The sequence below is a fragment of the Telopea speciosissima genome, chromosome 6 (genome assembly GCF_018873765.1).
Source record: "Telopea speciosissima isolate NSW1024214 ecotype Mountain lineage chromosome 6, Tspe_v1, whole genome shotgun sequence".
NCBI lineage: Eukaryota > Viridiplantae > Streptophyta > Magnoliopsida > Proteales > Proteaceae > Telopea > Telopea speciosissima.
The window spans coordinates 29,658,991-29,673,322 of NC_057921.1; the positions used below are offsets into that span (position 1 = coordinate 29,658,991).

General features: G+C 41.0%; 1 protein-coding gene and 1 long non-coding RNA gene across 3 annotated transcripts in view; one reads left to right on the top strand and one right to left on the bottom strand.

Moving 5' to 3' along the window:
* The window catches only part of LOC122666187 (separase-like), a 77,520-nt gene extending 63,405 nt beyond the window's left edge, over positions 1 to 14,115 (bottom strand). Inside the window, exons 1-5 of one of the 2 annotated variants that reach the window (XM_043862328.1) lie at positions 13,412 to 14,115; positions 12,998 to 13,175; positions 12,796 to 12,903; positions 1,355 to 1,522; positions 823 to 1,301 (exon numbers count right to left, since the gene is read on the bottom strand). In XM_043862328.1, the coding sequence (XP_043718263.1) occupies positions 823 to 1,301; positions 1,355 to 1,522; positions 12,796 to 12,903; positions 12,998 to 13,175; positions 13,412 to 14,115 (1,637 nt within the window). The remainder of the gene's footprint in view (positions 1 to 822; positions 1,302 to 1,354; positions 1,523 to 12,795; positions 12,904 to 12,997; positions 13,176 to 13,411) is intronic. The other variant, XM_043862327.1, reaches the window with a different exon arrangement.
* LOC122666188 lies at positions 1,667 to 13,165 on the top strand. The gene is made up of 3 exons (XR_006333506.1): positions 1,667 to 1,711; positions 4,994 to 4,995; positions 13,056 to 13,165. It is a non-coding gene; the product is annotated as an uncharacterized LOC122666188 (long non-coding RNA).
* Positions 14,116 to 14,332: the final 217 nt, after the last annotated feature.

The window sequence follows — 14,332 nt, forward strand, 5'->3', positions numbered from 1 at the left end:
CTTCTTCAGCTCCTGCTTCTGTTACCAGTCCTGATTCCCCTTTTCACTTCGATGATGCAACCAGAGCTACAGATTCCGGCAATCTCAATCTCGCCGATAAACCTGTAAATGTAATTTCATTTTGAAAATACCGAGCAATGAAGACCAAAGATGTAGCTATAAAAGGAACGTGATCAGATTAATAAAAATACAACGAACACAGCTTCCCCGCTCCCCCAATTTTTCATATAACTTTTCCCTTTTATCACAAACTCACAACCAGAAAGAGAAAACTGTTTTAAGATTGACGGGGGAAATGGGTTTCCATAGGCTGATGATGGAATACTCTGATTTAAATTCGCCGGCATGCAGAGTGAAGCTCCTCCTTCGCAGATCCCCGATGATGATAAGAGGTTCGCAGATCACCGGAGAAGAAAGAGCTGAGATAGGTGGAGGAAGATGACAATGGAACGTTGGTTGGGGGAGATGGGTTTTTGGATTATGTCACATAAGGGTAAAAGGGTCAAATCAAATTATTGAAGGATAATATGGCCATTTTTGAATGTTTAACTACAACTAACATTTACCACTTAACGGAAATAGCTTATTTGTAAGTCCCACAATAATCTAGGGGGGTGCACGTAAAAGATGAAATTAGGGGGGGGAGGGGGGGGTTTGTTATTGTTTGAAACTACGAGGGGGGTGCATGTAATTTGCTCTTTTTCAATTCTTTGAGGACATGCCCAGGGTCATGAATGTTCTGGGTTGGAAAAAAATGAAAAAGACGTAGAATACAACATATTGAAACGGAGAAAATTTGAAAAGAACTCTCCCCTGAATTACCTGGAACACATGAGAAACACTTTCCAAAATCTATGGAATGCATCCTGAATATAATGTAGCTTATCAGAACATAGATCAACTGCAGATTCAGCAAGGATATGTTTCTTTGCTGTATTTACTAGTTCAGAAAATGGCTTGCACAAGCACTCCAAAGCATTTAAGTAGGAGAACAGGGAAACTTCTCCATGCCTATGGCAACAAGTTTTTGAGTGTTGAACATTAGATTCCATGACTGGACGAAGTGTACCCATGGAATTCTGTTCTGTACTGCAGTGGGTTACACCATTCTCATTCCCATCAATATGAAAGTAACTTTCTAATGAAGCAAGCAAGGCAGCTATGTGTTGCAGATTAGCTCCACTGTCAAGCAAACTTTTAACTGCGCATTCATCCTTTGAACCACTGGATTCAACATCATTATCAACATACAATGCAGCAGCATAAAGACTAAGAATCAAATCGACCGGTGTCAAACCCTGCTGAACAATTTTCAAATGTAAATTACCATACAGCTTGGCAGTTGAACATATACCTGAAGAAAATATGCCGAATGCAAACCATATACCTGAAGGAAATCACTTGCAGCTTCATTTAGATGTTTTGCGACATCTCTACACATATCCATCTTTACAGTTCGGCATTTATTAGCACAATAAAATATAAGATCAAGAATGTCATTTATGGAGTACCACGTAGCAACCTGCCAAACATAAGGTATATGTTATCTTCAGAGTGATGAATGCATTTCATGGAAGATAAATAGAATACAAGGTCTTCAGTTACAGTCTAAATAGTAGCCATATAGTCATGCTTGAAAAACTGTCTAAATAACATTCATCCAAGGCAACCACAAACAAGCTTTGGTATATGGATTTAAAAACAATGATGCGTGAACTCCCAAAAAAAATGTCCATTATCATGTAGATATTTCTATAAGGCCAGGAAAAGGCCAATGATATTTTAATATACGCTATCAACTATTACAGTAAAGAATGACATTTTAATAAAATACAACCTGTCAAAAAGAAAGTATTATTTCAAACAACAGCAGAGGTAAGTTTAGTTAGAGTTCTTAGTTTCCTAATTATCAGTATATTACAAGGTTCTAATTTCTAAACTTTGAGCGAAATTAGCACGAAAATTTTCAGTTCTCCCAAGAGTTGAAATTGATCAAATTTGGGGAAATATTAGAGTTTTTCACCAGGGACTGGCATAACCCCAACCTTGGCAAAACTTCAAACCTTCAGGAATACATATTTACTGAAGACTGATATCATGAATCACATTTTTATGGATGAAGCTACAAAAGGGAGTGCTAGCCACAACAACAACAACTCAGCCTTATCCCAACTAAATGGGGTCGGGTACATGGATCCCATAAGAAACAGAAATTAATAATAAAAATAAAGGGAAGGAGAACACAACAATGGCACAAACTAAAAGGTTTTAACTTTTAAGATAAGCTGAACCCAGAAAGTATTAAAGTGTAGCCCTATAGGAGTCGTGGACCCCTATTGGACCATCAAGTGTTAGCGGTAGTTTGGTAGTGTGTCACTATAAGGGGCAGTGTCCCTATCGTGAGAGAGTCTTGTTTTTGTTAGCTTTGATGGTAGCTACTGATTATGTTGCTTTCCTTTCTATTACTTCCTTATTTAGCTTTCCCATTTCAGTTGTAACATTGTACTACATAATATAAATTGAATACATGAGGAGTTAACATTCCGTGCATTAGCTCTGGAGGCGCATGTTAGCACAAATTTGCTCTAAAGGCGCAGGTTAGCTTTTTTTCCGTAAGGTTTGGTTATGGTGATTCCTCCTCCTCGGGAGGATCGCCCACCTGATCCAAGGCTGGGGATTGTTGTGGCTGTGGCTTTGCCAGCTTCGTTTGTGGCTGTGGTTTCTCGTTCGCTGGCCACTCCTCCTGTAGAGGTTGAGGTGAAGAAGGCTTCGTCATTTTTCAGGGAGCCTGCAGTGTTTTTTTCCAAAGCCAAGGTGGAGTTGTCGGAGCGTGCTTTCTCTACTGCTTTGATCGCCAAGTGCAGCTATGGAAGGCCTTCCTTGTTCTCGATCAAAGAATTTTTGCAGAAGTCATTATTCCTTCAAGGTGATGTTATCGTTTCTCTCTTGGACCCTAGACATGTGCTTTTGAGATTCTCGGTTCAGGCAGATTTTGTTAAGGTTTGGATGAAGGGACAAATTCACGTCCAAGGCTTTCTTCTTCGTTTCACGAAGAGGACATCGGATTTTGTCTCTGGGTGGGAATCGCCCTTTGCACCTATTTGGATCTCTTTGCTAGGGCTACTGGTAAATTTCTACTAAGGAAACATTTTGGTTTCTATTACTGGTGCGGTTGGAAGGGTTCTGAAAGTCGATAGTGCAGCAGCCTGTTGTACGCGCACGGTGGCTGCCCGTGTGCATGTTGAAGTGGATTTGTGAGCCTCTCTCCCTTCGAAGGTTTGGATTGGGTGTGGGGTGGATGGATTCCACCAGAAGGTAATTTATGAAGGTTTGCCTTTGTACTACGACGTCTGTTCGAAGATAGGGCATTCGAAGGACAACTGTAGAAAGACGCTAAAGGGGAAGGAAGGTGCGAATCGAGCTAAGGCAGGTGAAGCGGTTACTGCTCGAGGGGTTGAGAAAGAAGGTGCTGCGGTGGTGGGCGAGGGTGATGGTTTTCGGAACAAGGAGGGAGTTTTCATCCCAACGGGAGAGGGTTCTTCTCACTATGTCTCTGCTGCTACACGTGGTGTGGAGGTTAGTCGTGGCTCGTAAGAGAGGGGTGGTCGCTGGAGGCCTGCTGGCCAGAGGGCTAGCAAGCCTTTACTGGAGGGGCCTGGTGTGGCTGTTTCTATTGGGGGTCTTACTGCCGCTGCTAGCAAGCCTTTACCGGAGGGGCCTGGTGTGGCTGTTTCTATTGGGGGTCTTACTGCCGCTGCTAGCAGGCCTTTACCGAAGGAGCCTGGTGTGGCTGTTTCTCTTTGGGGTGATGATGCGATTATTGATGGTGGTCCTGCTCAGGTGGTTAGCATAGAGGCTGGTTCGGCTTTGGCCATTGATGTCTTGGAGGAGGGTGAGCTTCCTTGTGTTGAGGGGGGTGATGTGGCGACTCAGGTGTTAATGGAGTCTAGTGATGCTGGGAAAGCAGGGGAGACAGCACTTGTTGAGCCTTTGCAATTGCGTCTGGACTCTGGAGGTGATCAGTGAGGAGGAAGTTGGAGGTGTTAGCAGTTGCGCAGGGATGGCGTCTGGCACTCAGTCTGTGGATGGCTCGTCATCGCCATTTTTTGGGACTAAAACTGGGAGTCTCTATGTTAGGGATGACATGCAGGTAGCAGATGGGAAAGATGTCCTATTGGACCGTAAGGAATTAATTGAAAGCTTTAAGGCTTTTAATGCTACCCTGGGGGAGAGGCTTCGTAGAACATTCGCAAGGATGGGTGATGAGGGCAGAAGGTTAGATCCGGCGGATTTTCCCAGATTAAAACGTAAGTCTCCCCACACCACAGCTCTTAGGGCTGCTCAGGTGTATAAGAGGAAGAAATTAAAGCGAGCACGGCCAGTAAAGGGGGGATCCAGAGGCGAATAACGAGGTCAATGGGACCAGTGGGCACTTCCGATATAAGTTCTAAATGAATTGTTTATTCAGGAATGCTTGGGGAATTGGAAACAAGCCTACTTCTAGGCGGCTGAAAGCGATGGTTAAATTGCATAAAGTTGATATTGTGGCCATTGCAGAGCCAAAAACGCAGTCTTCTAAGGTGCAAGTTGTGATGAGAAGGATTGGTTTGGATTCGGTGTATGTTACGGATAGGATTTGGTTGTTTTAGAGGAGCTCGATTCGAGTAAATGTGTTGGAGGAGCATCGCCAGTTTGTCACTCTGGAATGCCAGGCGGCCAATGTGGTTAACTTCCATATCACTTTTGTTCATGGGCTTTGCTCGGCAATTGAGCAGAGGGAAATATGGGAGGCTTTAGATCGGTTTTCTAGGTCTACCACTCTTCCCTGGTCGGTAGGAGGAGATTTTAATGTTGTGTTGTCGCCCTTAGAAAAGATAGGTGGTATGCTTGCGTGCTCGTTGTCATTGGATAATTTTGGAAACTTTGTGGGTGGAGCTGGCCTACTAGATGCGGGGTATGTTGGCAACATTTGTTCTTGGTCGAATAATCAAAGTGGTGTGGGAAGGGTGTTGGCCAGATTGGATCGGTTTCTAGTGAACTAGGCGTGGTTATCTGCTTTTCCCAGGTGTGAGGTAACCCATCTTAACAGAGCTTGTTTTGATCATGCACCTTTTGGCTCTCTGTGTCAGATCCTACCACATGTTCGGTTTCAGCTTTTAAATTCCAGCAAATGTGGTTAATGCATCCAAACTTTCAAGATTTTATTAAGAGACAATGGGAGACACCTGTTGTCGGTTCGCCTCTCTTTGTGTTGTTCTTAAAGCTTAAAAGCCTGCGCAGCTCGCTTCGAACATGGAATAGGGAGGTCTTTGGCAATATACACTAGAAGGTCCGAGATACAGAGGACTTGGTGAGTAGGGCGGAGGCGGCCAATAACCTGCAGGCTAGTGGAGGCCAGGAATGTTTTACAGGGGGTGCTTCTGCAAGAGGAAATTTTCTGGAAACAAAAGTCCAGAGTTACCTGGTTAAAGGAGGGGGATCGAAATACTAGGTTTTTCCACGCCATGGTTAATGTCAGAAGGAAGCAAAGTGATATCCACAGAATAAGGGTGGGGGATGGATTGTTGATCTCTGACCAAGAAAAGGTGCAGGCAGCGGCGGTGAGTCATTTTTCGGACATTTTTGCTTCTCAAGGATGTTTGGCTGATGAGGAGCTTCTTTCTCATATTCCAAAGGTGGTGACTGAGGAAGATAACATCTCCCTGTTGACTCCACCCACTTTGGAAGAGGTGAGGGTGGTTGTTTTCTCCTTGTCGTGTGACAGTACTCCGGGTCCTTATGGGTTTTCTGGATATTTTTTCACAGCTTACTGGGATATAGTTGGTAAAGACGTCTGGGCAGCATTTCAAGATTTTTTTGAAGGGGGTTTTCTTGCTAGAAGCTTCACTTCTGCTAATCTGGTGCTTATTCCCAAAAAGGACAGCCCAAAGGTAATGTCTGATTTTCGGCCTATTAGTCTCTATAATTTTTCCTATAAAATTATTGCCAAAATTGTTGTCTCTAGATTGGCAGTGCTTCTCCCTCTTTGGTAGCGGAAGAGCAGGGTGCTTTTGTGCAGATGATTGATAACATTTCCATTGTTCAAGAGGTAGCCCGGGACTTGAATAGGAAAGCTCGGGGTGGAAATGTGATCCTTAAGCTGGATATGGCTAAGGAGTATGATCGCCTGGAGTGGAAGTTCCTCTACTTGGTTCTCGCCAAATTTGGTTTCCCCGATGCTTGGATTAATTTAATCAGAAAGACTAGACAATTGTTGGTTCTCTATTGTAATGGGGGTAAAGCTTCGGGTTTTTTCAAGTCCTCCAGGGGTTTGAGACACGGGGATTCTTTATCGCCTGCTTTGTTTATTTTGGTAGAAGAAATTCTTAGGAGGGGACTAGAAAATCTGTTCTCAGAGGGGCGTGCCTTGTATTTCCTGCTTCCCAGAGGGTGTCCCGGAATATCACATTGCTTGTTTGCGGATGATACCATCATCTTTACTAGGGGCTTGAAGAGCTCTTTGAAACAAGTTTTGGGTTTTATTAGCAAGTATGAAGGCTTTTCGGGGTAGTCGGTGAATAAACAAAAAAGTTGTTTTGTGCTCAGCAATAAGGTTTCAACGGCTAGGGCTCGAATGGTGGGGGCCGTTACAAGGTTTGCAAGGAAGGCGCTGCCGATTACTTATTTGGGGCCCCACTCCATGCTGGAAGGCTTATAATATGTTTCTTTGATGATTTGGTTTGATAAATAAGAAACAAGTGGCAGGTTGGAAAGGGAAGCTTTTACCTGCTAGGGGGCGTGTGATGCTGTTGAAGCACGTTCTTACCTCTATCCGCATTCACGTCTTAGCCACTTTGGAGCCACCTAAGACTCAAGGTTCGAAAACTCGGGTCTCGGTGCCAACTCAGACCCTTGAAAAATCGAGTCAAGTCGAGATCTCGGCAGCCGAGTTGGTGCACTTTTTTTTTTCTCGACTCGAAGCCTCATCTCAGTAGGTTTTAGACCTAGTTTGGGTCTGAAACTTGGTATTCAGCCTATTTAGATCATTTAAACACAATGGCACTATCAAATTTTGCAAAAACAAAGTCCAAATAGGAGTTTCACTTAGTGGGAAAGCAAGACAGAAAGTTACTTATGCTAGAAACCAGGACAGACACAAGACAAACACACTTATTTATGCCTAATATCATTTATGTAAATGCTTTTGTCATTTACTTAAGATATTATCCATAAATAAGCAAATACTCCCCTATTTGAATCCAATAAAAATAGTTAAAAAACTCAACCCCCTAGTTCAAGAACAAAAACTGGATTTTCAGCAGTAGGTGCAATTTTCAACTTTCTAATGCTGGGGTTTTTCTTAAATCTAAAAATTCCATAAATCTTAATATGGTAAAACATTGCTAAAAAACAAAAGTGCAGTAAAATATTCATTTGTTTTGATGTCCAAAAAACTATTTTCATTCAGAGCGATTTTGACAGCATTCGCACACACCGAATTAAGTTTGACCGGTACATAACTCTTTCAATATAAATCAGATTTTATATTGAAAACAAGTCCAACAAAACAAGTCCAAGATTGCTAAAATCTGATTTATATTGAAAGAGTTATGTACCGGTCAAACTTAATTCGGTGTGCGCGAATGCTGTCAAAATCGCTCTGAATGAAAATAGTTTTTTGGATATCAAAACAAATGAATATTTTACCGCACTTTTGGTTTTTAGCAATGTTTTACCATATTAAGATTTATGGAATTTTTAGATTTGAGAAAAACCCCAGCCTTAGAAAGTTGAAAATTGCACGTACCGTCGAAAGTCCAGTTTTTGTTCTTGAACTGGGGGGTTGACTTTTTTTCCTTTTGGAATTTGATTTTTAACTATTTTTATCGGATTCAAATAGGGGGATATTTGCTTATTTATGAATAATATCTTAAGTAAATCAAATACAAAAACATTTACTTAAATGATATTAGGCATAGATAAGTGTCTGTCTTGTCTGTCTTGGTTCCTGGCATAGATAGGTGTCTGTATACCAAGATTTTCCAACAAGATCTCGAGATCTGGCACTCATATAAAGGACCTAGATGGGCATTTTCTTATGTCAAACTAAGATCTCGGCGAGATATTGACATTTTGAGACTCATTGGCAGTCTCGTCTCAGGATTTCGAAAAATCGAGAAACTCGGCGAGATCTCACGAGTTCTTGAACTATGTTAAGACTGTCCTAAGGAGGATATATGGCATTTTTGCAGATTTCCTATGGGAGAGTTCAGAGTGAGTAAAACGCCGGCATTGGGTGAGTTAGCAGAAGGTTTGCAGGCCTCTAGAAGAAGGGAGGTTGGGGATTAGGCTATTGGAGGATTTTGGCCTCGCTCTTAGGCTTAAAGGGCTATGGAGGATCATATCTAACCAATCTCTGTGGAGTGCGTTCTTCAGAGCTAAGTTTTTTAAAAATAATCATGTTACATTGGCAGGGTCGTGTGGTTCAGGTTCGAAGTCTAGGAGAAATGCTCTGGTGCATAAGGAAATCTTGCTGGAGAAGTCGAGATGGTTAATTGGCTCAAGTGATATTTTTTTCTAGTTAGATAACTGGGTGGGGGACGGCCCGTTGATTAATTATGTGGATAATGCTCTTCTTGTTGATACTGGCTTACTTGTTAAGGATGCGATAGATGAGGAGGGGGTGTGGAAGCGGGACTTGTTGAACCAGATTGACCCTGCAGGGGTAAGGCAAAGCATTTTAAATGGTAATATTGCTACTTCTGATAAGCAAGATGTTTTGTTATGGTCGACTTACAGCGACGGCCGTTTCAGAGCCAAATCGGCCTGGAATGAGGTGCGGTGCAGGTCGACTAAGGTAAATATGCTAGATGGATTTGGAACCATACACTGCCCACGAAGATAGCCTTTTTTACTTGGCAGCTCCTTAATGGGAAAATCCCTACAGATGAGTCGTTAATGTCTGTAGGTATTCCCCCGGCTTCTAGATGCAATTGTTGTGGGAGTCCAAGGAGGGAGACCCCAAATCATTGCCTGGTTTCAGGAGGCACTGCGGCAAAGATTTGGGGGGTTTTTTCACGTGTCTTTGAAGTTGAGGTGCTACCTTCTTAGGATGTTAGAAGCCGTATCTTTCTTTGGCATGAATCAGCTAGTTGTAGCAGCCTCAGTGCCTATGTTGCAAGGCTTTTACCTTCCCTAATTTTTTGGGAGCTTTGGAAGGAAAGGAATAACAAGAGGCATAGGGAGCGAAGGCGCTCTGCTGGTTCTATTATTGAATGCATTAAAATCTGGGTGAATGGCCTTCCGTACCCGCCCAAGATTAAGTGCTCGACTTCCACTAGAGATGGTTTGATTTGCAGTGTTTTGGTTGATCGGCTCCTCCTCTCAGGCGGAATCGTCCTCTCCCGGTTTATTGGTGTCTGCCTTTTGCCTTAGTAAAGCTTAATGTGGATGGAGCTTATAGAGGTAATCCTGGAGTTGGCAGGGGTGGAGGGGTAATCAAGGATAAGGAGGATGTTGTCGTAGCTGCCTTCTCGAATTTCTATGGTGTTTGCACAAATTCGATTGTTGAGCTAAGAGCTCTGAGAGATAGTTTGAAATTGTGCCAAGAATTAGGCTTAGGAGTTTGTGGTTAATTCAGATTCAGCTTCCACGGTTAGAATCATAGTTGTCATGGTGGCGCCATGGCGTCATATCGCTGGAGAAGTGGGCATATCAACCACCGATATGGATGATGTAAGAATATCGACTGATATGGCCTCCATGTCGTCGCCATGGCGCCGCAATGGACGCCATACCACGACATATGGCCATATCAGGCGACATGGTTGTTTCAAATTATAAAACTTAATTTTTTAACAATAATTTTTTTTAACCATTTTTATTTTAATGTTTTTTCCTTAACATAAAAAAAATTATAAAAACATCAAACAGAAAACACTAATACAGACTAATACACAATCACATATTCACATCAGCTCTTTTTTTTTTTTGTATTTATATGGGTTGTTTATTAGCTTTATTCACTCAATATAAATTACGTTCTTGTAATTGTTTTTTTGTTTTGTTACTTTTGTAGTCACTTTCATATGAATCATATCTCAACTCTCATGATTTTTCAACTTTATTATCAGCAAGACAATTGCTATCAATAATTTGATAATCCATGATTTCATATACACTAATGGATATTACACTTTCATGAATTAAACCATAGTAGATTAGTAGTACACTTTCATGTTAATTTTTTATGTTATAGGGTATATATTATAGCATACTAAATGACATTAAAAATAGAGAAAATAAAAAATAAAACATGGTCGATATGAACGCCATGGCGGGTGACATGTCGATATATCGACATGACACCCCTCCACCGACTTGGATCGCCCTGACGACGTGACAACTATGGTTAGAATGGTTAATCTAAAAAAGTGTAACCTTTGGAGAGGTTGGTACTGGTTCCAAGAAATCATGGCCCTAATTGGTTCTACTCGGCCTCCGATTTCATTTGCTTATAGGGAAAGTAACAAGGCGGCTGACTGGATGGCAAATCTAGCACGTGACTCAGGTTCTTCCATCGTGTACCAGTTTGGAAGCCAGCCACTAGGGGAGCTGCAGCGTATTCTTTGGGAAGACAGAGTTGGCTTGCCAATCTTAAGAAAGTAGTGTATAGGATTTTTCCTACATGAGTGTTTGGGGTTGGGTCCAGTTTTGAATTGAGAGGTTTGCTCTGTTGGGTCGGGGTAAGGTGGTACGTTCCCCCCTTGTATTCTTTATTCATTTTTTTATTATTAATAAAAGCTCAGGGGCTGGCCCGGGTCCCAGGTAATATTCGGGTTCAAAAAAACAACATTGTACTACATAATATAAATAAAGGCCCCTGACCAGCGACCGAATATACACTCTGAATCTATCGCTGGTTCTGATTCTTCTCTCTCCATCATCTTCTCTTCTCTATCCTCTCTTTGTGCTTCTCTTCTTCTTCCTTTGATCAGATGATTCTTAGTTCTTTACCAAGTTACAGAAAATATATAGAGTGCTAATTTAGCAAAAGCCCAATTCTTGAGTGTGAACATGGGAATAGTTAAATTGATAGCCAAGAAACACCTTCAAGGAACAACATATGTTATCTTAGACTTCTTAGTTCAATCATCCATACAGGAGGAGATTTCACAAGAGAATTAGACCAAGGCGTAAGTGAGAAGGTGCTACAGGAGGCTAGGAGCGTTGTGATACCATCCAAAAAATTGAAAGAGGGAATTTATAAAAGAGCTACCACACCATTCATGATTCATGGAACAAAGTGCTAGGCAATCAAGAAAGAACACATTCACTAAATAAGTTATCTGAGATAAACAACTTAACAAAAAGTATGTCTTAATATAGAGTAGAATGATGAAATAGAATTTTAAAACTGAAAATGATAGGTATGGATTAACCTTGATGGAGTTGAGTTAAAAGAGCAAAGTATCAAATGATGATGAATTACATTATAGAAGGATCAAACACATCTGGCTTCCTCCAGCTTTAATTAAAAAAAAAAAAAAGTCAGGTGCTTGTCAAACAGAAAGTTTGAAAGATATCAAAATCATAAGCATAAGTCACTCAATATATGTCAAGGATCAAGAACTCAGTGCTGACACTGGTTTCGACAGGCCAGAAACCGAGATTTCCCAGGTTTTGACCATATCTCAGTCAAAATCTGCTACTTTCTCCAAGCCAACTCGAAACCTTGGTTTCGACGCCCAAAAGATGTTTTTTTCCCTGATTCTTGTTTTGCTGCCTATTTTTGACATTTTGAACCCAATCCATGCATTAGTTTCACATAATACTACTCATGGTTTTGACCCAAGTTTGATAGTGTATATTGTTTTGGACATGGTATCGAATAAGGTTTGACCGGAACATAACTCCTTCAATATAAATTAGATTTAACCAATCTTGGATTTGTTTGAAAGCTTCACAAGATTGTTTAAATCTGATTTATATCAACGGAGTTATGATCCAGACAAACCTAATTTGGCATGCGTGAATGTTGCTCTGAATGGAAATAAATTTTGACATCAAAACAAATGAATATTTTACCACTCTTTTGGTTTTTAACAATGTTTTATTATATCATGATTTATGGAATTTTTAGATTTGAGAAAAACACCAGCATTTGAAAGTTGAAAATTGCACATACTGCCGAAAATCCAATTTTTATTCTTGAATTGAGGGTTGACTTTTTATCCTTTTGGAATTTTATTTTTTAACTATTTTTATTGGATTCAAATAGGGGGTATATGCTTATTTATGAATAATATCTTAAGTAAATGTTATATTTGGCATAAATAAGTGTTTGTCATGGTTTCAAGCCAAGTTTCCTCAAGTTTCGATTGGGGGTAAGTGAATTCATATAGGTGTCCACGTTGAAACTTGCAAAATTACCAAAATATGGTTGAAACAGGGTTGAAACCTATCGAAACCAGGTCGAATTTAAAGTCAACCCACATCTCATCTCGGTAGGCTACGAAACCGAGTTCTTCTTCCATGATATATGTTAGATGTGCCATATAATTTAGGGGACACATTCTCTGTCCGAGAGGGTGCCCCCTACGCCTGGGTAGGATTTTCGCCTTTCATGGGGTGTGGGGCATGGGGTGGTCATTTTGCCCCATGTTGTGTCTGGGCTCAAGAGCCACGCTCCGGACAGAGTCCTACTTCCCTATAATTTATAACAACAATTGGATTGAGTTTTTAATTGTTCCCCCTTTTTTATAAATGTTTTCATATCATACAAGACATCATCAGTTTAGAGTGGAAGGATGTTACCTTGCACTCACAGGCAATAGAGCTTAGTGCACATCTTAATATGTCAACAATAAGTGAGTATCCATCATCTCCTTGCAAGAAGAGGGTAGAAAATATCCTGCGTGCAATCTGCATTACATAAATTCTAACTCCATAAGATCATTAGCTAATTAAGAAAAAAAGTAGGCCCTCAGTATGTGGGCAAGGGTTAGCGGCATTGCACCTTAGGAAATTGATCCTTTGCCGATGACTTTAAACACTCAGTAAATACTGCCATGCAGAAAACGTATACTAGATCTCCAACAAAACAGGTATACTCCCCAACCATGAACAATGCACATCTGTTCAGGTTGGCCACAAGCAGGCCTTGCAACTTCTCAAATTCCTTGTCATCTAGTACCCTAAAATACCCATTGAACATGGAAATTCATTAATAATTCTCATTTTCTTAGGGTGAAAACAATATTATTGGTGTATGAGCAAAGGTTTCAATCTTAGAATACAACAAACAGAATGTTGGACAGAATTCTAGCAATTGAAGGAACTATTTAGAATCAAATCAGCTAAGTATAACCTGAATAAATAAATAACAAAAAATGCAGAAATTGGTAGATACAACTGTAGGCTCAGCTCATACCTTAACCATGGTCCGACTTGATCCACCAATTTGAGTACCCTTCGATATGCATCACCATCCTTAGTCTTACTCCCTAAAACACACCTCACAATAGTCACAACCAACTCAACAACCAACATAGCTAATTGAGGGTCTGAGTTATCCTTCATCAAAAGTGGCAACATCCGCTCCTCAACTTTCTTTCCTTTTACTGATTTAGATGCATATGCCAGAGAATAAATACCCTTCACCCTATCCAGAACCAAAAACGCCTCACGCTCAGCTTCCCCATACAGCTTCCAAGCCTCAAAACAATGGACCAAATTAAGCCTCTGCAACTCTATCGCATATGGTTTCCCCGCCAATTGTGAAACCATACACGATAAACAATCCAAACAAAGCTTGTAAGTATCGAACAACTCAATGACCCTATCTTCCTCTTCTCCGCCTAGTTTTGGTGATTCAAGTAGCCGGTTTGGCAGTAAAGACACAGATCTATTGAGAAATGGGAGGAACTTCTTCGCAAGAGAACGAATTACAATCAATTCAGCCTCGTTGTCCTTCTTACTCTTCTGGTTCTTCTTTGGCTTCTTTGAATCGATCTCATCGTCGATTGGGACTACATCTGCGAAAGGTTTGAGAATATCTGAGTAGTGTCTGTAGAGACCTTTGTATTCCGAGTTTTCGAGCTTTGCAAGGAGAGAGGATTCCGTAGTGGGATCCATGGAAGTGGTAAGAGTAGAGCTAGTGACGTGGTAGAAAAGAGAAAATGGACGAAGGCTGAGACCGTCTTTTATTGCAGCCAAAAAAAACTGAGTGTTGCCCTTGAGAGATTGGAGAATGGATCATCTGCACATATGTGCAGGTGAACGTACACCTCTGAGCCAATTACATGTTTATTGACCTTGACCTCCTCTTTCAATTACAGAGCTTTAACAACTT